Source organism: Notothenia rossii, assembly GCF_949606895.1.
Source record: "Notothenia rossii genome assembly, chromosome: 3".
In the NCBI taxonomy this organism is placed as follows: Eukaryota; Metazoa; Chordata; class Actinopteri; order Perciformes; family Nototheniidae; genus Notothenia; species Notothenia rossii.
In genome coordinates this window covers 2,434,201-2,454,516 of record NC_136901.1, presented here as the reverse complement: position 1 = coordinate 2,454,516, position 20,316 = coordinate 2,434,201, and the positions used below count along the sequence as shown (strand labels likewise).

The 20,316-nt window shown below is 46.2% G+C and overlaps 4 protein-coding genes across 4 annotated transcripts in view; 2 read left to right on the top strand and 2 right to left on the bottom strand.

Moving 5' to 3' along the window:
- Nucleotides 1-40: 40 nt before the first annotated feature.
- sumo1 (small ubiquitin like modifier 1) lies at nt 41-3,289 on the bottom strand. The gene is made up of 5 exons (XM_079672511.1): nt 3,140-3,289; nt 2,709-2,783; nt 2,223-2,300; nt 2,050-2,121; nt 41-1,799 (listed from the first exon to the last, which is right to left on the bottom strand). The coding sequence occupies exons 1-5, from the start codon at nt 3,149-3,151 to the stop codon at nt 1,731-1,733; spliced, it is 306 nt and encodes a 101-aa protein (XP_079528637.1). The 5' UTR covers nt 3,152-3,289; the 3' UTR covers nt 41-1,730.
- Nucleotides 3,290-4,057: 768 nt separating this feature from the next.
- The window catches only part of map3k2 (mitogen-activated protein kinase kinase kinase 2), a 23,560-nt gene continuing 7,301 nt past the window's right edge, over nt 4,058-20,316 (top strand). The window contains exons 1-12 of the mRNA XM_079672794.1: nt 4,058-4,201; nt 5,595-5,706; nt 6,060-6,178; nt 6,293-6,333; nt 6,415-6,514; nt 6,603-6,716; nt 6,917-7,010; nt 7,100-7,230; nt 7,309-7,388; nt 9,683-9,747; nt 9,864-9,956; nt 11,896-12,135. Coding sequence (XP_079528920.1) covers nt 5,652-5,706; nt 6,060-6,178; nt 6,293-6,333; nt 6,415-6,514; nt 6,603-6,716; nt 6,917-7,010; nt 7,100-7,230; nt 7,309-7,388; nt 9,683-9,747; nt 9,864-9,956; nt 11,896-12,135 — 1,132 coding nt within the window. The 5' untranslated portion in view covers nt 4,058-4,201; nt 5,595-5,651. The remainder of the gene's footprint in view (nt 4,202-5,594; nt 5,707-6,059; nt 6,179-6,292; nt 6,334-6,414; nt 6,515-6,602; nt 6,717-6,916; nt 7,011-7,099; nt 7,231-7,308; nt 7,389-9,682; nt 9,748-9,863; nt 9,957-11,895; nt 12,136-20,316) is intronic.
- Nucleotides 12,189-15,239, bottom strand: LOC307034072 (general transcription factor II-I repeat domain-containing protein 2-like). The gene is made up of 2 exons (XM_079672793.1): nt 13,195-15,239; nt 12,189-13,012 (listed from the first exon to the last, which is right to left on the bottom strand). Exon 1 carries the CDS (start codon nt 15,101-15,103, stop codon nt 13,199-13,201), a length of 1,905 nt encoding a protein of 634 aa, XP_079528919.1. The 5' UTR covers nt 15,104-15,239; the 3' UTR covers nt 12,189-13,012; nt 13,195-13,198.
- On the top strand, nt 15,732-20,292 carry LOC307034505 (mitogen-activated protein kinase kinase kinase 2-like; the record flags this gene model as incomplete). Its single annotated transcript, XM_079673331.1, has 5 exons — nt 15,732-15,903; nt 18,020-18,168; nt 18,757-18,888; nt 19,037-19,166; nt 20,111-20,292. The coding sequence occupies exons 3-5, from the start codon at nt 18,847-18,849 to the stop codon at nt 20,290-20,292; spliced, it is 354 nt and encodes a 117-aa protein (XP_079529457.1). The 5' UTR covers nt 15,732-15,903; nt 18,020-18,168; nt 18,757-18,846.

Here is a 20,316-nt window from a genome sequence, read left to right as displayed (position 1 = left end):
CATACTAGAATGAAAGTACCCAATGAGATATACACAGCAGTATTTTCTTAAATATTTTATTCAAAAAAAAGCAAAAAGCTCATCTCCAGATTTTCAAACCATCTGTATCAATGTTCCTCTAATGTTATGGCTCTAATCACAGTCCTTCCTCTGTGTGTGTGTGTGTGTGTGTGTGTGTGTGTGTGTGTGTGTGTGTGTGTGTGTGTGTGTGTGTGTGTGTGTGTGTGTGTGTGTGTGTGTGTGTGTGTGTGTGTGTGTGGGTCACCTGATCACCTGAGCCAATCACTAACTACGATGATAAACACTTGAAAAATGTAATGTAAGAAAAGGACACCTCTGGGAAATGACAACCATTTAAAACATGATCTGTGATCTCTGGATTCCTGCTTCAAAAAGGACGTTGACTATTCCTGTCTTAGATGCGAGAGCGTAATGCATGACGGCGTAAACAGCTGACATGCTTCTGAAACTGAAATGTTTGCATTAGAAATATATTTCAAAGATGAGGGGGGGGGGGGGCTGCTTGTAATCTTCACCTATGGTTCAAACCCCACTGCAGTCAGCATGTCGTTGTGTCCCTGAGACACTTCACCCCAAACTCCTCCTGTGGGGATTGCCCTCAGTACTGAGTATGTAAGTTGCTTTGGATAAAAGCGTCTAACATGTGACGTGTAGTGATGCATGGAGGTCGTACAGAACACAGAAAGGGAAGCTTTACTGACCCCACAGTATAACATGTCACTGTTTGCAAGATACTTCCTGCTGGAGGACAGAATCATCCGAGGTTATAACACAGCGTGACTGTCAGCAAGCGACACATTTCCATAACGGGTATATATTCAGATATATCAGCACAGAAGGAACCTCTCAAATGTAAATAAAAGACGTCACTGGAGATACATAGGGCATATCGTTCCAACACACGCTAATTATGAATACAAGAAAAGCACAGCTATCTCAAAGACTACTGCATCAGGCCAATTTCAACCTCTCACTGGGTAACTCCTCCCAACAAAAGAGTGCAGGCAAACTTGTTTTTAAACATCCTGAACGAAAGAAAATGAAGCTTTTCAAAACAGAATGAAGGAATAGTGCCTCCAAAATCTATTTTCTGCCTCAGGATAAATGTGTTGTCACGTGTGCATAGCTAGTGTATTTATGACAATGAAAATCGTGTCTGTAATAGTCCGATACTAGCTCCTTGATCACCTTGTTTCAAAGCAGTAGGTGAAAAACCCCACAATGCACCTCAAGGTTTGCTTAACCATGAACCTTTGTGGTCCCTAAGTTCTACATGTGAACACCTAGGTTACACAGGAGGGGCTTGTTTATCATTTTTCTAGTTGTATAATTGTATAATTCTAGAGTGAACGGTAAAACAAAGCTGTGTGATATTCGATCGTTACTTGTCTTGTAGTAATTGAAAATAGATGTTTACAACAGTTTCCTTTAACGCAGAATCTGTTTGTCTTTGTAAAATGTGTGCTCAAGGCTTTTTATTTGTTACATACATAGCTACAGTGTAGTTATGTCCATTAAAATCTGAGGTCCCAGGCACTCACGTAGAATGCTTTTTCTCAGGTCAACAACATTAGCATCGCTCAGTCTGTTCCCCTCGAACATGGAAGCCCTGGTAAGAGTCCGTTTTGATCCAGATGGTTTGAAACGGAACAAAAGATACATACATACAAAATCAAATACAAAAAAGAAAAATTAGAAACGCAGGAGGTTTAATCCTTCCAAAGTCCGCCCGTCTGTTCTTGATAAACCTCGATTACGTCCTCGTCTTCCATCCCCAGCTGAGGAGTAACAGAGACATGTTTCAGTTACAGAGTCGACATCTATTCATCTTCTACTATTTGACAAAGCCTTCAGTAATTCATGTTTATAACGCTTTTACTTCATTTCGAAGCTAAATCACGATGTAACATTTACAAAGGGTTTGCAAAGTGTGTAAGCTTTACAGAAAACAAAATGGTATTATAAAAACAACGAACACATAACCCTCTGGATTCATGGACAGATGTGTTGCTGGAGTCACACGTTTACCTCTTTGGGAGTTTGGTTGTCTGCGATTCTCTGTCCTTCAAACAGAAACCTTAGCGTGCTTGCTGGAACACCCTGTGAGAAACACAACGACACACATCAGAGAAAGCTTTTTAAATCCTCTCTGTGCTTTGTTTACGTCAGGGATCAACATGATGTGGTGTCTGTCCTCTGACCTGTCTCTGGCTGTAAGACTCCTTCAGCTTCTTCAGATGTGTCGTCATTTTGACCTTAAAGTGGATTTCGCTGCTGTCCTGTTGGCAGAAAGTGATGGTGAGAAACAGCAACACATGCCAGCATGGTTTTCTTTAAATGTCTTAGGAACTGTATTTCCACAGAGAAGAAGTAAGCACACACACAAGTATTTTAACAGAACACAAATGATTGTAGTAGTAGTAGTATTAGCAGTAGATGTTTTTCTCTCTATAAACCCCACCTGATGCAGTAGGTGGTGAAGAAGAAGTAGTAGTAGCTGTATTATTATTATTAGTAGTAGTTGTAGTCGTAGAAGTAGTAGTATGTGTATTAGGAGTAGTAGTAGTTGTATTTCAACAGAAAATCTTGATAAATATTTTATTCAGAAAATCATGCAACAACAACTTTTGCAGCATATTATGATATATATATCTATGATATGTTAAGATCAGTACATGCAAACACACCTGACCGATGACTTTTAATTTGATGTACTCTCCGTCCTTCTTATCTCCTCCATCTTGGCTGGATGGTTTTGTCTCCTATAAAACATCAACAACACACAGACAAAAACAACTTGAGCAGCAGACAACATGTAAAGGCCACACACATTACAAACAGGCCCGATGGCTTGGTTTCGTTTTAACGACACTGTGACCCACATGTGTGAATGTTTTGGTTTCAAAATGCTGGTACCGCTTCTTGTTTTAAAGCTGAACTGAACTAAAGGAAAGCTAGTTGCTAAGCTAAGCAGCTAAGTAAGCAGTTCTGGGCCTGAAACGAGCTAGCAGTTAGCATTTTAAATAGCCAGATACGAGGTAGCAAAACACTGATTAATCTCTTTGTGAATTTGATCCAGACTATAAACAATAGCTGCTATTTAAAGTGTATATCTTACCGTATCTGACATGTTGTCCCTCTGTTTATGTTGTTAAGATATAGTGACAATAGATAGCGTTAGCTTTCAGTCGCAGCTCTAGCTGGATGTTATGAGAAGTCTACATTAACAGGAAGTGACGTAGGAAATCACTTCTTTCAAAGTAAGACTCATTCTGAAAGGAAGCATGGAGGAATGTTTTTTACACAACTTCAGCCTCCATTAAATAAATGGGTTTAATAAATTAAAGTCTACTGATCCAGATAGACTATTATTAGGCATGGTGGTAACAATGTTGACTTACTTTGATATTACATTTAGACTAAGGCATCAAATTAATTACATGTCAATGCTTCATTAATGTGTGGCAACATGAGGAGTGTGTGTGTGTGTGTGTGTGTGTGTGTGTGTGTGTGTGTGTGTGTGTGTGTGTGTGTGTGTGTGTGTGTGTGTGTGTGTGTGTGTGTGTGTGTGTGTGTGTGTGTGTGTGTGTGTGTGTCAACCCTATCAAATGTATTTATTTGACCTACTTAAATCGTTCTACAGGAAACTATACATGTCTGACATCACATGTTGTGTTTTTGTTGGAGTCCTACAACGAGGTCGGGGGGTTAAGACCTGTGAAGTGTGCCAAAATAACAACTATCATTTCCGGTTAACTACTTTCGAAATAAAATACAAACTATGTTTTCCCAACCGCAAAACCGTTTGTATTTTATTCTGTAAACACAACAAGCTTACTTCCGGTTACCGTTAGTTCGTTAACGCAACTTGGGGGGAAACAGCGAGCGAAGCTACCGTCATCCAGGTTGTAAAGTGCAACAAAATGAAAGCTGTCAGTTAACTTTTCCCATTTGCTCGTAGACACGGAGATACTTTGTTGGATAAACCGCTATCTTGTCGTTGTTCTGCCTGGAAACAGCCGGTTGAACTGACAGCCGTTGGGCCTGGTCGTCGTGGCCCAGCAGGACTCGAGTTGGAGCCAAACTTCTGCTTTTCCTCAAGCGGCTCTCCGCGGGGCTCGGGGCTCCTGTCACCGGCCCTGTGGATGTGGACGTGAACACGAAGATAACCGACCGCCAGGTAAGACGATAGAGAAAACACCGACCCTTTCTCACGGTTAACGGTTGTTTTTAACGGTGCGGGAGAGCCTTGAATAGCTACTTTAGCATTAGCTTAGCTTGACAACTTCCCTGGCCTGACAGCTAGGAACTCTCGGTTAGCATTAGCCACTTAGCTTCCTTTTCAGCTAACATTGTTTACCTATTATGTGTTATATTTATATTTCAAGATCGTTTATCAAGCACATTTTGGCGTAGCTGGTAAGTGGGAAATTAGCTAGAAACAGTTGTTAGTGCATTTCATAGCATGCGGGGCTACATAGCTAGCAAGTTGATTTAAAGCTAATTATCTTCCAGAGGAGGCCATCACAGCGGTATGTTGTTGGTATCAACTTTACTGAGACAAATGACATTAGCTTACTAGCTAGCCAGCCGCAGTGGTTTGCAAAGGACGTATTTTGTTAGAATAATGTTAAGTGCTAACCAAATGTTGTTGTCAAGCCCCCTGTCATCAACGTGACAGACATATTCTGTCACTTGCAATCAGTGTTGGTGTCAGACTCTCATCAGAAATATTCCTCATTAGGCCATCTTGACTGTCCAGACTTTAATTCCCTTTAATTCCCTTTAATCATTTTAAACCTCTTTATAGTGATTAACAGCTTCTGTCTGAAATTATGCATCACGACTTGCACACTAATATAATTAAAAAATATTGTGTCAACTCTTGATGAATGAGCAGAAGGAATGCTGGATGGATGATTTAAATCTTCAATCATTGTATTGCTTTTAAGTTTGATCAAAGTGTTGATGCTACTACTTCACTTCTCCACTGCTCTCTCTATCACATGTCATTGTATGTTGAAATATTGGTGCAAACACCAGTCAGCCCTTTAGTTTATTAGCCACACCGAGTTAAAACTGATATTAACCTTGTTTAAATACATCGTTTTAAAGAAAAATATTGGAAGTCGTATGAGCAGCCCTTCTCAGTATTATGCAATAAAATTCACTCAAACAGCTCCATGAACTTCAGCCTCCAAAGTCACCATAAATCTTAAGCACCTCTCTAAAACAGCTTGATCCAAACTGGACGTTGTATTCCTCATGAAGATAGGATTTATTGCAGGGCTGTTAATCAGACTCTACAGGGATCTGATCAAAAGTCAACCGAGTGCATCTTGAGGAAAACATTTTCTGGAAAGTCAATTAAGAAACTTGTAGTGGAAATAAAACTCATACACATTGTAAACAATTAGCGCTAATCACTGATTTGCCACATTGAACACTGGGCTCCTACGGTCTAAATAGTATGGCAACAAATCTGATAATCTTTCCGCTGTTGTGACAATTGTTTTCCATACTGCTGAGCTTATCAGCCTGCACCGTCAGGCCCTAACTTGTGTGCTGATCAGCTGCACGACAGGTCTGATGCTGTCCTTGTGCTGTTGCAGGAGAATGGAATCCCTTTGATGGGAGAATCCTCTTTCCTGGCCTCCTGGGTCAATCGCCGTGCCATGATGATGGGTATGTATGTATATGTGTGTGTGTGTGTGTGTGTGTGTGTGTGTTAAGATAGTGTTACTGTTTGGCAGTCAGCCAGCTTCATCTTTTGTCAAACTTTAACCTCAAGGAATGTTTTTTTTCTCCCGAACAATGACTTCTTTGACATTTTTGCCTCAAGACTTGTGTTACGTACTTCAATGTAAGTGCCTTAAAACACGTTACTGCTGCACTTCAGAAAAGATAATAAAAGTCATTTGAAGGTATTTGCAAGAGCACAGCTTTGAATGTGAACTAGGCCTTACTTTCCAACCTGAGCTACATCATCTTAAATCAGTGTTTAATGTTTAATAAACTGAACTCTTGTGTCCCCTCAGATGAGCAGGAGGCGCTGAACTCGATCATGCAGGACTTGGCCGAACTGCACCGCTCCAGCCGTCCTGCCATGTTCCTGTCGGACCTGGGCAAACCCAAAGCTTCCTCGCCCAAGAACCAGGTGAACGCCGCGTTAGAAATGCATTTGAAGTGAAGAAAACAGGGCTCTGATTAGAGAACGATGAGACCGTCCGTAGTCTGATGTGTTCATTCATCAGATATGTCTTTCCCACAGAATGATGTCAGAGTGAAGTTCGAGTTCAAAGGGGAGAAGAGGTGAGTCTTTGAGCAGCTTCTTCACTTTAATGTCAGAGCAGACTTCTCTCCTGACCTCTGACCTCTTCTTGTTCTCTGCAGGATCTTACAGTTCCCTCGACCTGTGCAGCTGGACGACCTGAGGGCGAAAGCCAAAGTGGCTTTCGGTCAGACGATGGACCTTCACTACACCAACAACGAAGTACATATACACACAAATACTGATAGTGAATTATGAAAGAATCTACAGATATTGATATCTAAACAAACCGTGTTGTTTCTTCTTGCAGTTGGTGATTCCACTGACCACTCAGGAAGACCTGGATAAGGCCGTGGAGCTGCTGGATCGCAGCGTTCACATGAAGAGCCTGAAGATCCTCCTGGTAGTCCAGTTCTCCTCTCAGGTGAGCCACTTATTCAAACACCAGGGGAAACACTCCACAATGAAGTACTAACTAACTACTAACCAAACTGTATGCCATTGAACACTTGAAGCTAGTTATACCTCTGAAGCTGCGTCTCCCTTTTTATTTGAAGAGTACCAGCAATCAATGAATTCTTCTGTCTCAGGATTTGAAAGCCTGTTTTCTTTCTGTTTGTTCAGAACTCTTCCTCCAATATGGACCTCATGCCGTCCCATGAGAAGCTGGACAACACGGGATTCAGGGTCGCTGACAGTAACATGCTAGCTTTAATAGGTGAATAATGTCTCGGGGTCGGACTGAAGCAACATTGGTAATCCATTAGACATGAATAATAACTAAACATGTCCTCTTTAACCACCCAGGCCCCCATTCGACGGACCGCAGCTCCCCTCCTCCAGGGTACATTCCCGACGCGCTCCAGCAGGTAGCGAGGAACGGCTCCTTCACCAGCATCAACAGCGAGGGAGAGTTCATCCCCGAGAGCATGGACCAGGTAGTCAGAACGCTTGGTGGTAAAGACTTCTGTGATTAGGTTACAGTTTGTTTTTCTGAATGTCTTTCTTTTCTTCAGATGCTAGATCCACTGTCTATGAGCAGTCCAGAAAACTCTGCGTCGGGAAGTTGTCCGTCTTTAGACAGCCCGCTGGACAGGTAAGGATATCAGTATTCTATTCACACAGTGAGAGAATAAAGACAAGTTGATTTAGGGTTACATTTCAAGTAAATATGAAAGTGTACCGAGTTCCTTTCGGCTGCCTTCATCACAGCGCTAACATTCAACCAATGGCTTGTTGTTATAACAAATTCTACATATTAGTTACAAAAAAGGCCTGGAGCTTGACCCATAGTGCAGCTTCTCGACTGTTATATATAAATATACATATGACATACAGGGGTAGACATTAAGGGTAAAATTGCACTGGCCCCCCCCATTGTAACCACTGCCCCCCCCCCATTGTAACCAATGCCCCCCCCCATTGTAACCACTGCCCCCCCCCTCATTGTAACCACTGGCCCCCCCACCATTGTAACCACTGCCCCCCCCATTGTAACCACTGCCCCCCCACAATTGTAACCACTGCCCCCCCCCCATTGTAACCACTGGCCCCCCCCATTGTAACCACTGCCCCCCCCATTGTAACCACTGGCCCCCCCACAATTGTAACCACTGGCCCCCCCCCCATTGAAACCACTGGCCCCCCCCATTGTAACCACTGGCCCCCCCACCATTGTAACCACTTCCCCCCCCACATTGTAACCACTGGCCCCCCCATTGTAACCACTGGCCCCCCCCACCATTGTAACCTCTGGCCCCCCCCCCATTGTAACCGCTGGCCCCCCCATTGTAACCACTGGCCCCCCCATTGTAACCACTGGCCCCCCCCACCATTGTAACCACTGCCCCCCCCCCCATTGTAACCACTGGCCCCCCCATTGTAACCTCTGCCCCCCCCCATTGTAACCACTGGCCCCCCCATTGTAACCTCTGGCCCCCCCCCCATTGTAACCACTGGCCCCCCCATTGTAACCGCTGGCCCCCCCATTGTAACCGCTGGCCCCCCCCCACCCCCATTGTAACCACTGGCCCCCCCCACAGTGTAACCGCTGGCCCCCCCCACATTGTAACCGCTGGCCCCCCCCCCATTGTAACCGCTGGCCTGGAGCATTCGTCCAAAAAATCGACTAATAATGAAGAAATGAACACATTCGTTGCCATAGTAATTTATGCACTAACTACATTACTACTTTACTACAACATTTGAATCATCAGTTCTTCCTCATTTTCCTCAATTGTTCATATTTGGTTTATTAAAATAATGATATTGTGGTCATTTTGTTCAAATGGCTGCTATTATTATGAGTATATTATTATTATTATTATAATTATTATTATAATTATAATGCACTTTCTGCCTTCAAGTCATTAGGAGTTAGAAATATGTAATAGATTAGATGTAAACTGCTGGGGCATTTCCCTGAAGCCAATATACCTTTATATGTTCTACTCTTCACTCACGCGTCAGCAGGTCGGACGCACAGAGCCGACTGAAGACTTTGTTTATATCATCGTATTGAAGCCAACTGCATCGATCAGCCAGCGTGGCTGAAACGTTCTCTCTCTCTTCTTCTCACTCTCCCCGTCACTCTCCTTTAACTCCTCCGGTGACTTTCCTTTATTTATAGTTTTTTGCCCGGCGCTTGGCCGGTTACCGCTGGTATTAAAAACATTTTTGCGAATGGTTAGGTGGCGAGAAAGTCTGTAGTGAAGGAGCAGGCTCCCGCTGCGCTCTACTCCACCCAACAACGACAACCGCCTCACAAACGCTATGATGTAGCAAACGTTCCTTTCCCCACATCAACCAGCTCTGACTGGGGGGTCCCAAGGCGCTCCCAGGCCAGAGAAGAGATATAGTCCCTCCACCTGGTCCTAGGTCTACCCCTCGGTCTCCTCCCAGCTGGACGTGCCTGGAACACCTCGGTTCAACTCCGAGTCCCTCCCGGATGACTGAACTTCTCACCTTATCCCTAAGGGAGACGCCAGCCACCCTGCGGAGAAAACCCATCTCGGCCGCTTGTATCCGCGATCTCGTTATTTCGGTCATGACCCATCCTTCAGGACCATAGGTGAGGGTAGGATGAAAATGGCCCGGTAGACAGAGAGCTTTGCCTTCTGGCTCAGCTCCCTTTTCGTCACATAGTGCGGTAAAGCAACCACAGTGCCGCTCCCGCTGCTCCGACTCTCCGGCCTTCTTTTCTTTCTTTTTAACCAATATTTTGAGCGGCCCGAGCGGCAAGTGGAAAGTATGGTATGCTGCCCGGGGGGTCTAAATAGTGTTTCCGGGCCAGCGGGCCATTTATAATGTCGAGCCCTGACTAATTACTAGAGTCTGCAGATCACATTAGTTCCTATGCACGCTAAGATATATATTTATTTTGTTGTGCAGTGATTACCCGAAGTCCAGGATGCCCCGAGCACAGAGCTACCCAGACAACCACCAGGACTTCCCAGGTAAAGACATGTTTTAAAAACAACAGAATAGACTCAACTTCTTGGCTGGACTTAAAATGGCTGTAAATCCAAAATACTGCCAGTGTGTTCTTCATCGTCCTCCTCTTCCTCTCTAGAGTACGACATCCCAGTGTTTGAGAAGTCGGGGAAAGGAGGAACGTACCCCCGACGATACGGCATCCCCTTCAGCCTTCAGGACTACAGTGATGGTGAGTGTTTATCTTCAGAGCTGCTGCAGGATGTGTGTTTTGTAAATTGTTGTATGCCTGTTCACACGAAGCTGTCTGTGGCTCTTTCCTGCTGTAACTAATGTGCATGTCTGTGGCTCTTTCCTGCTGTAACTAATGTGCATGTCTGTGGCTCTTTCCTGCTGTAACTAATGTGCATGTCTGTGGCTCTTTCCTGCTGTAACTAATGTGCATGTCTGTGGCTCTTTTCTGCTGTAACTAATGTGCATGTCTGTGGGACGAAGCTTTTCTGCTGTAACTAATGTGCATGTCTGTGGCTCTTTTCTGCTGTAACTAATGTGCATGTCTGTGGCTCTTTTCTGCTGTAACTAATGTGCATGTCTGTGGCTCTTTTCTGCTGTAACTAATGTGCATGTCTGTGGCTCTTTTCTGCTGTAACTAATGTGCATGTCTGTGGCTCTTTCCTGCTGTAACTAATGTGCATGTCTGTGGCTCTTTTCTGCTGTAACTAATGTGCATGTCTGTGGCTCTTTCCTGCTGTAACTAATGTGCATGTCTGTGGCTCTTTTCTGCTGTAACTAATGTGCATGTCTGTGGCTCTTTTCTGCTGTAACTAATGTGCATGTCTGTGGCTCTTTCCTGCTGTAACTAATGTGCATGTCTGTGGCTCTTTTCTGCTGTAACTAATGTGCATGTCTGTGGCTCTTTCCTGCTGTAACTAATGTGCATGTCTGTGGGACGAAGCTTTCCTGCTGTAACTAATGTGCATGTCTGTGGGACGAAGCTTTCCTGCTGTAACTAATGTGCATGTCTGTGGGACGAAGCTTTCCTGCTGTAACTAATGTGCATGTCTGTGGGACGAAGCTTTCCTGCTGTAACTAATGTGCATGTCTGTGGCTCTTTCCTGCTGTAACTAATGTGCATGTCTGTGGCTCTTTTCTGCTGTAACTAATGTGCATGTCTGTGGGACGAAGCTTTCCTGCTGTAACTAATGTGCATGTCTGTGGCTCTTTCCTGCTGTAACTAATGTGCATGTCTGTGGCTCTTTCCTGCTGTAACTAATGTGCATGTCTTTGGGACGAAGCTTTTCTGCTGTAACTAATGTGCATGTCTGTGGGACGAAGCTTTCCTGCTGTAACTAATGTGCATGTCTGTGGGACGAAGCTTTCCTGCTGTAACTAATGTGCATGTCTGTGGGACGAAGCTTTCCTGCTGTAACTAATGTGCATGTCTGTGGGACGAAGCTTTCCTGCTGTAACTAATGTGCATGTCTGTGGGACGAAGCTTTCCTGCTGTAACTAATGTGCATGTCTGTGGGACGAAGCTTTTCTGCTGTAACTAATGTGCATGTCTGTGGGACGAAGCTTTCCTGCTGTAACTAATGTGCATGTCTGTGGGACGAAGCTTTCCTGCTGTAACTAATGTGCATGTCTGTGGGACGAAGCTTTCCTGCTGTAACTAATGTGCATGTCTGTGGGACGAAGCTTTTCTGCTGTAACTAATGTGCATGTCTGTGGGACGAAGCTTTTCTGCTGTAACTAATGTGCATGTCTGTGGGACGAAGCTTTTCTGCTTTAACTAATGTGCATGTCTGTGGGACGAAGCTTTCCTGCTGTAACTAATGTGCATGTCTGTGGGACGAAGCTTTTCTGCTGTAACTAATGTGCATGTCTGTGGGACGAAGCTTTCCTGCTGTAACTAATGTGCATGTCTGTGGGACGAAGCTTTCCTGCTGTAACTAATGTGCATGTCTGTGGGACGAAGCTTTTCTGCTGTAACTAATGTGCATGTCTGTGGGACGAAGCTTTTCTGCTGTAACTAATGTGCATGTCTGTGGGACGAAGCTTTCCTGCTGTAACTAATGTCCCCTCTGTGGGACGAAGGTTTTCTGATTCTGATTCTTCACGATAACAATCATATTTCCTTGAGTCTGATGTCTCCTCCTCCTCTTCCTCTTCAGGGAGGAAGACGTTCCCTCGGGCTCGCCGGACACAGGTTCACGGTTTCCGCTCTCCGGTGAGCTTCAGCCCCACGGATCAGTCTCCGAGCACCAGCAGCGGGAGCAGCAGCGTGTTCACTCCGGACCTGGAGGATGCCCCGGGGCCCGGCAGGAGGCCGAGGAGAGGCAGCGACATCGAGCCCAACCTCAACCCCTCAGCTCCCAGCCTCTCCGTGATGGACATCAGCCCCCCCAGCCGCTGTGAGTTCATTTAGATCATCAGCCCCCCCAGCCGCTGTGAGTTCATTTAGATCATCAGCCCCCCCAGCCGCTGTGAGTTCATTTAGATCATCATCCCCCCCAGCCGCTGTGAGTTCATTTAGATCAGGGGTCACCAAACTTTTTTCTCTGGGGGCCACATTATTGTTCCTGACTGTGATGGGGGGCCGGGGCCGAGTCAGCTCATTGTGTAGAAGAGATTACTAGCCCGGCACAGCCATCCCCACTACTACTTCCACACTACTATATCAACACTTGATTCCTGTCACATATTTGTTTACCATCTTTACTAGTGGTTTACAAAAGTAGCAATTGAGTCTTCACACTTTGCTTTAATTTGAAATACCACAGATATTCCATTTATTTGTTTTCTAATAAAAATAACATCAAAGCTGTCAAGGTAAGAAACATCTGCCTAGTTGAGGTGATTGACACTGGCAAAGGTGAGTTCAAAATTATAAATTATAGGTAGGCCTGATGATGATGATAATAATAATAATAATAATAATAATTGTGTGCAGTACTTAATAAAGGTCAAATAAATAGGCCTATAAAATAAATAAATAAATAAAAAACATCAAAATTATAATAACATGAGTAGGCTAATAGAACTAGCCAACTCTTATGCCTATCCAGGTGAGCATGTTCAGTTAACATTTTGTTTAGGTCAAGGTGAAAAGGACATGAGCAGTGTAGGCTCAAAACTAAAGCACAACAATAATACAGAATAATGGCAATCAAAATCAGTAGCCTATATGTAGGTGAGCTGGATTTGTACTTGTTGATGAATTGTGCTGTCTTTGGGATGGGATCAGCAACAGCAATCTCCTCTCCTCACTTCAGAGTGCCTTCTGGAGCCCTGGCATGGAGGGATGACGGATTGAACACAAGAAGCACCATATTCAGTAAATGGCAAGACATGCTGCTGTCTGCTTTTCTCTGTGACATAATTTTACAACATATGTAGCAAATTAAAAAGAGCCTTCACATTTCATATGTATAGCAATTAAAATCAGTAATTGTTCAAATCAGTGTGCTTACCGTATCAGTGTGAACTGTGTGTTTGCTTCTGGCTGATGAGAAGTTCAATGTCTGGTTGCAGTCTAGTGGTAGCCAGTCTCAAGGTCTGATGCAAGTGTTTATCTGTGAGTCTGTTCCTTGTTGTATTCTTGGTTTGCTTCATGCGGGAAAAGGTTTGCTCACAGATGTAGGTGCTGCCAAAAACTGTGGACATCTTCATTGCATGCTGTTTGATGTTTGGGTAGGTTTCCCCTGGGAGCGAAGCATAGAACTCAATGAGACTGTCAGGCTTGAACGCATCTTTAAGGATATCACAATTCTGCAACTCGGCTAGTTCAAACTGAAGAGAGGGATGGGCATCATTTATGTCGGCAGCAAAGGGGTTCTGGAACAAACGTATTGCTTTACCGTTGACATGAAGCTCACGGAACCGCACACTGAACTGCCCCTGCAGCATTTCCAGTGCATCCTTGCACTTTTCGACTGGGAACGTGACAGGTGGTTTCTCAGCGCAGTAGCTCTGGGTGGCAGGGAGATGCGTAAAGTCCAGCTTTTCGACCTGTCTCACAAGCAACACTAGTTTGACCTCGAACGCTTTGATGTGGGAATACAGGTCACTGATTAGCTTCCCTTTGCCTTGGAGCTGCACGTTAAGGTGGTTCAACATTTCAGTCACATCTGTTAAAAATGCGAGGTCCCATTTCCATTCTGGCTCGGTCAGCTCTCGTACCGTTTCACCTTTAGACTGCAGGAAGGTGTTGATTTCGGGTAGCAGGTCGTAGAAACGGCGCAACACTTTGCCTCGGCTTAACCACCGGATTTCTGTGTAGTACAGCACATCCTCGTAGGCAGACTCAAGCTCGGAGAGGAAGGCCTGGAACTGTCTGTGTTTCAGACCATTTTTTCGGATGTAGTTGACACAGTGCACAACCACCTTCATAACAGACGCCCACTTCAAAACTTTGCAGCATAGGGCTTGCTGGTGAATCAGACAGTGGACTTGTAGTGGGGGGGTGAGACCTCGTTCCTCGAATTCGCTGTTCAAGCGCCCTACTAGCCCCCTTGTCGTGCCAACCATACTAGGTGCGCCATCCGTAGTGATGCTGGCAAATTTACACCAGTCTAGACCCAACTCTTCCATTGTTTTGCACACTTGGACAAACATCTCCTCTCCTGTTGTAGTTCCTTTGAGGCTTTTTAGTGCTGCCAGCTCCTCAGACACTTCAAAGCTTTCGCTAATCCCACGAATAAAAATGAGCAGTTGTGCTGTGTCCTGCACATCATTGCTCTCATCCATGGCCAAAGCAAAAAACTTGAATTGTGACGCTTTCTCGTTCAGCTGCTCATAAACGTTGTCCCCCAATTCTTCTACTCGCCTGGTCATAGTAGTCGCGGAGAGAGTCACACCGTTGACTGCCTCTCTCTTGTCGGGACACACCTCCTCGGCCACAGCAAGGATGCATTTTTTAACAAAGTCCCCATCAGTGAAGGGCTTCCCATGGGTAGCTAGTATGTGAGCTACCTTGAAGCTAGCTCGAACAGCAGCGTGGTTTACCTGGGTTTGGCGAATGAATGTTTGTTGTTGTGCTGCCAGTCCGCCTTTCATTCTGCGAATTCTGTCTGCCCTTGCTTGCCCTCGCAAGCTAGCAAAGTCACTGTGGCGGGTTTCGTGGTGACGACGAAGATTATATTCCTTGAAAACCGCCACACTCTCTTCACAGATAATGCAAACGGCACGGTCCTTATACTGAACAAAAAAATAGTCGTTGGTCCACTGTTCTTTGAAAATTCTGCACTCTCTATCAACTTTTCGTTTAACGTTAGCCATTTTTGCTGTCCTGAACACTGACAGTTCTCTACGCGTGCGTTGTCTGTCACTCACTTGATCTCCAAGATGTCGGGTGACGACAATTCGGCAAATATAGTGCATTTTATTTTATAACTAAATATAATTTTTTTAACTGAAACGAAATCAACAAAATACCAAACGCAGACATGTTATTATTTTCCAAAAATCAATTTGAAAAAAATAAGCCATGACGACTTTTGGGGATTTGCCTCATAGGGCCGGTTCAAGTAGTGGGGGGCAGAGGGGGTGGGGGCCGGTCAAAGGGGGGTGGCGGGCCGGATCCGGCCCCCGGGCCGTAGTTTGGTGACCCCTGATTTAGATCATCAGCCCCCCCAGCCGCTGTCAGTTCATTTAGATCATCAGCCCCCCCAGCCGCTGTCAGTTCATTTAGATCATCAGCCCCCCCAGCCGCTGTGAGTTCATTTAGATCATCAGCCCCCCCAGCCGCTGTGAGTTCATTTAGATCATGATCCCCCCCAGCCGCTGTGAGTTCATTTAGATCATCAGCCCCCCCAGCCGCTGTGAGTTCATTTAGATCATCAGCCCCCCCAGCCGCTGTGAGTTCATTTAGATCATCAGCCCCCCCAGCCGCTGTCAGTTCATTTAGATCATCAGCCCCCCCAGCCGCTGTCAGTTCATTTAGATCATCAGCCCCCCCAGCCGCTGTGAGTTCATTTAGATCATCAGCCCCCCCAGCCGCTGTGAGTTCATTTAGATCATCAGCCCCCCCAGCCGCTGTGAGTTCATTTAGATCATCAGCCCCCCCAGCCGCTGTGAGTTCATTTAGATCATCAGCCCCCCCAGCCGCTGTGAGTTCATTTAGATCATCAGCCCCCCCAGCCGCTGTGAGTTCATTTAGATCATCAGCCCCCCCAGCCGCTGTGAGTTCATTTAGATCATCTCTGATCCTTTTGTTTTCCACCAGTGGCTTTATTACCTGTGTGGCGGCTCAATTCCTCTCCTCTCCTCTCTCCTCTCCTCTCCTCTCCTCTCCTCTCCTCTCTCCTCTCCTCTCCTCTCCTCTCCTCTCTTCTCTTCTCTTCTCTTCTCCTCTCCTCTCCTCTCCTCTCCTCTCCTCTCCTCTCCTCTCCTCTCTCCTCTCTCCTCTCCTCTCCTCTTCCTCTCCTCTCCTCTCCTCTCCTCTCCTCTCTTCTTCCTCTCCTCTCCTCTCCTCTCCTCTCCTCACCTCACCTCACCTCACCTCTCTCCTCTCCTCTCCTCTCCTCTCCTCTCCTCTCCTCTTCTCTTCCTCTCCTCTCCTCTCGTCTCCTCTCTCCTCTCCTCTTCCTCTCCTCTCCTCTCCTCTCCTCTTCTTCTCCTCTCCTCTCCTCTCATCTCTCCTCTCCTCTTCCTCTCCTCTCCTCACCTCTCTCCTCTCCTCTTCCTCTCCTCTCCTCTTCCTCTCCTCACCTCTCTCCTCTCCTCTTCCTCTCCTCTCGTCTACTCTTCCTCTCCTCTTCCTCTCGTCTCGTCTCCTCTCCTCTCCTCTTCCTGTCTTCTCCTCTCCTCTCCTCACCAGTGATTTTATTATCTGTGTGGCGGCTCAATTCCTCTCCTCTCCTCTCCTCTTCTCCTCTCCTCTCTCCTCTCCTCTCTCCTCTCCTCTCCTCTTCCTCTTCCTCTCATCTCCTCTTCCTCTCCTCTCCTCTCGTCTCGTCTCCTTTCCTCTCGTCTCCTCTCCTCTCCTCACCAGTGGTTTTATTATCTGTTTGGCGTCTCAATTCCTCTCCTCTCGTCTCCTCTCTCCTCTCCCCTCCTCTCCTCTCCTCTTTCTCTCCTCTCCTCTTCCTCTTCCTCTTCTTCTCCTCTCCTCTCTCCTCTCGTCTCCTCTCTCCTCTCCTCTCGTTTCCTCTCTCGTCTCGTCTCCTCTCCTCACCTCTGCTCTCCTCTCTCCCCTCCTCTCCTCACCAGTGGTTTTATTATCTGTGTGGCGTGTCAATTCCTCTCCTCTCCCCTCCTCTCCTCTACTCTTCCTCTCCTCTTTCTCTCCTCTCCTCTTCCTCTCTCCTCTCCTCTCCTCTCTCGTCTCCTCTCCTCTCTCCTCACCTCTCCTCTCCTCTCCTCTCGTCTCCTCTCCTCTCCTCTCTCGTCTCCTCTCCTCTCTCCTCTCCTCACCTCTCGTCTCCTCTCCTCTCTCCTCTCCTCACCTCTCATCTCCTCTCCTCTTGTCTCGTCTCCTCTCCTCTCTCCTCTCCTCTCCTCACCAGTGGTTTTATTATCTGTGTGGCGGCTCAATTCCCATTTAAGTTTCAGTCGCCGAGACGCTAAGCTTTGCTTTATAAGATTGAAGATATTTAATAAACAAAATCCAACACACAATAACTTAGAACCAAAACGGTCAACAGGAGAAATGCCAGAACCAGCTCACCCTCTGCCATCTGCACCCGACATGTGAGAGGTGACATGAATACACAAACCACCACCATGTGACGATTTCCGGAAGTGCTCAGCAAATAAATAAACGAATGAAAGTGACGTAAACAAATAATAAACTCAGGCAAAGTAGCATTTTGGCTCTTACAATCTGTATTACTGTTAACTGTCTTGAACACACACACACACACACACACACACACACTCACTCACTCACTCACTCACTCACTCACTCACTCACTCACTCACTCACTCACTCACTCTCACACTCTCACACTCTCACACTCTCACACTCTCACACTCTCACACTCTCACACACACTCACACACACAGTCAAATGGGAACCAAGTCTTTTTTTGTACGTTTTTGCGTTTCTCTTATTTTCCTACGATGCTGTTATGATTGGCTGTGAATCAGAAAATATGAAGGACAGACCGTCTACTTCTATTTATTTGTTTATTTTGAGAAAGGGGCCGCTCATGTCAGATTATTCTCTTCTCCCTGCTCATTTTCGGGTACGGTGTGTTCATAGAGACATGTAAATAATTGTGGTACATTAAGTTGTGCATACCATGAACGGAACAAATACAAATGAAATGATATGTGATGTTTCCACGTCTGCAGCTCCACGCGCCCCAACAAACTGGCGTCTCGGGAAGCTTCTGGGTCAGGGGGCGTTCGGGCGGGTTTTCCTCTGCTATGATGCTGACACTGGGCGAGAGCTGGCGGTCAAACAGGTCCAGTTTGACCCGGAGAGTCCGGAGACCAGCAAGGTGAGTCTGACAGAGTAGTGACGTTATGTGAACGAAGGGAACCGAGTCGCACCACAGAGCCGTTCTTCTTATCGTTGGTTCACTGCCTGCCATAAATCCACTCGCCTTCACGGGAACTTGCTCTCCTGAATGCACATGTTTGAACGCACGCTGCTTGAGTAGGAGTTTGGCTGAGAGATGGAGCAAGTTATACATTTTTCTGTGAGTAAAAGTAGATTTCTGTCAATACAGTCAATCATTATCCTGGTGATTATTTGGCAGGTAAAGCTAGTAACGCCGACCCCAAAAAGAATCCAGCCGTAATTCCCATCCCTATGAGAGAGTGTGAACGCATGATACGTTAAAAAAACTAGAGTTTGACAGGTACTGACAGAAAGCAGTCAGAGCCATGGTCAGCTGGAGGTCTTTACCCGCCTTATGATGGCTAACATTGACCATTTTAGTTTTCACTTCGTATAGCATTGTAAATTGCTTGAAATGATGTTTTAGTTTTATTTGTATGTATGTTTGACTCTGGGTGTGTGAGGGCTCCAGGAAGAATAGCTCGTGCTAATGGGGATCCTTTGGGATGTGTTTCCGGTCGTTCAGGAGGTGAGCGCCTTAGAGTGTGAAATCCAGCTCCTGAAGAATTTGTGCCACGAGCGGATCGTCCAGTATTACGGCTGCCTGCGAGACACCATGGAGAGAACGCTGTCCATCTTCATGGAGTACATGCCGGGCGTAAGGGATACTTTAGTTCAATGATGATTGTTTTATTCATCATTCTTTAAAGTGGATGAATCTCCTGCTTCAATCTTGCTTGGCGCTCGTCCAAAGTGAAATGGTTTTGTGTCGCTCACATGCGTTTCTATCCTGTGGTGGACCTCAGGGCTCCATCAAGGACCAGCTGAAGTCGTACGGAGCGCTGACGGAAAACGTGACGCGGCGCTACACCCGTCAGATCCTGGAGGGCGTGTCCTACCTGCACAGCAACATGATCGTGCACAGAGACGTCAAAGGTGAGCTTGATTTTGTATTGACGTTTGGCAGAAAACATTACAGTGTTTTTTCAAGACATAGTGTCTGTCCTATGAGGTTTTAGGAAACCATTCCACTTTCTGCACCGTGACTCAAATAGTTCCAGTTTGTGATTAGAGGATGTTTCTACTTTTTTTTTTTATGCTATTTTATTATTTCTATTGAGATGTTTTCATTTTGGAATGTTTCATGTCTCCTCTCCGTCTCATCTCCTCTCCTCCCCTCCTCCTCTCTCATCTCCTCTCCTCCCCTCCTCCTCTCTCTTCTCCTCTCCTCCCCTCCTCCTCTCTCATCTCCTCTCCTCCCCTCCTCCTCTCTCTTCTCCTCTCATCTCCTTTCTCCTCTCTCCTCTCCTCTCATCTCCTCTCCTCTCCTCTCTCTTCTCCTCTCATCTCATCTCATCTCTCCTCTCCTCTCCTCTCCTCTCTCCTCTCATCTCTCCTCTCCTCTCATCTCCTCTCATCTCTCCTCTCATCTCCTCTCTCCTCTCCTCTCCTCTCCTCTCATCTCCTCTCTCCTCTCCTCTCCTCTCATCTCCTCTCCTCTTCTCTTCTCTCTCCTCTCCTCTCATCTCCTCTCCTCCCCTCCTCCCCTCCTGTCTCATCTCCTCTCGTCTCCTCTCTCTTCTCCTCTCCCCCCCTCTCCTCTCCTCTCTCCTCATCTCATCTCCTCTCTTCTCCTCTCATCTCCTTTCGTCTCCTCTCCTCTCTCCTCTCTCTTCTCCTCTCATCTCATCTCCTCTCTCCTCTCTCTTCTCCTCTCATCTCCTCTCATCTCATCTCCTCTCTCCTCTCTCTTCTCCTCTCATCTCCTTTCGTCTCCTCTCTCCTCTCTCTTCTCCTCTCATCTCGTCTCCTCTCTCCTCTCTCTTCTCCTCTCATCTCGTCTCCTCTCTCCTCTCTCTTCTCCTCTCCTCTCCTCTCAGGGGCCAACATCCTGCGAGACTCGATGGGTAACGTGAAGCTTGGGGACTTCGGGGCCAGTCGGCGTCTGCAGACCATCTGTCTGTCGGGAACAGGCATCATGTCGGTGACGGGCACCCCGTACTGGATGAGTCCGGAGGTGATCAGCGGAGAGGGCTACGGCAGGAAGGCGGACATCTGGTGAGAGAATCCAGCAGTCCTGATCAAT

Excerpts from the sequence above, each read along its gene's own strand:
- sumo1 (XM_079672511.1), bottom strand. Across the intron at positions 2,301-2,708 it reads AATTAAAAGTCATCGGTCAG|GACAGCAGCGAAATCCACTT; the intron begins GTGTGTTTGCAT and ends TTCTGCCAACAG. Across the intron at positions 1,800-2,049 it reads ACAACCAAACTCCCAAAGAG|CTGGGGATGGAAGACGAGGA; the intron begins GTAAACGTGTGA and ends GTTACTCCTCAG.
- LOC307034072 (XM_079672793.1), bottom strand. The coding sequence starts at position 15,103 with ATGCACTATATTTGCCGAATTGTCGTCACCCGACATCTTGGAGATCAA.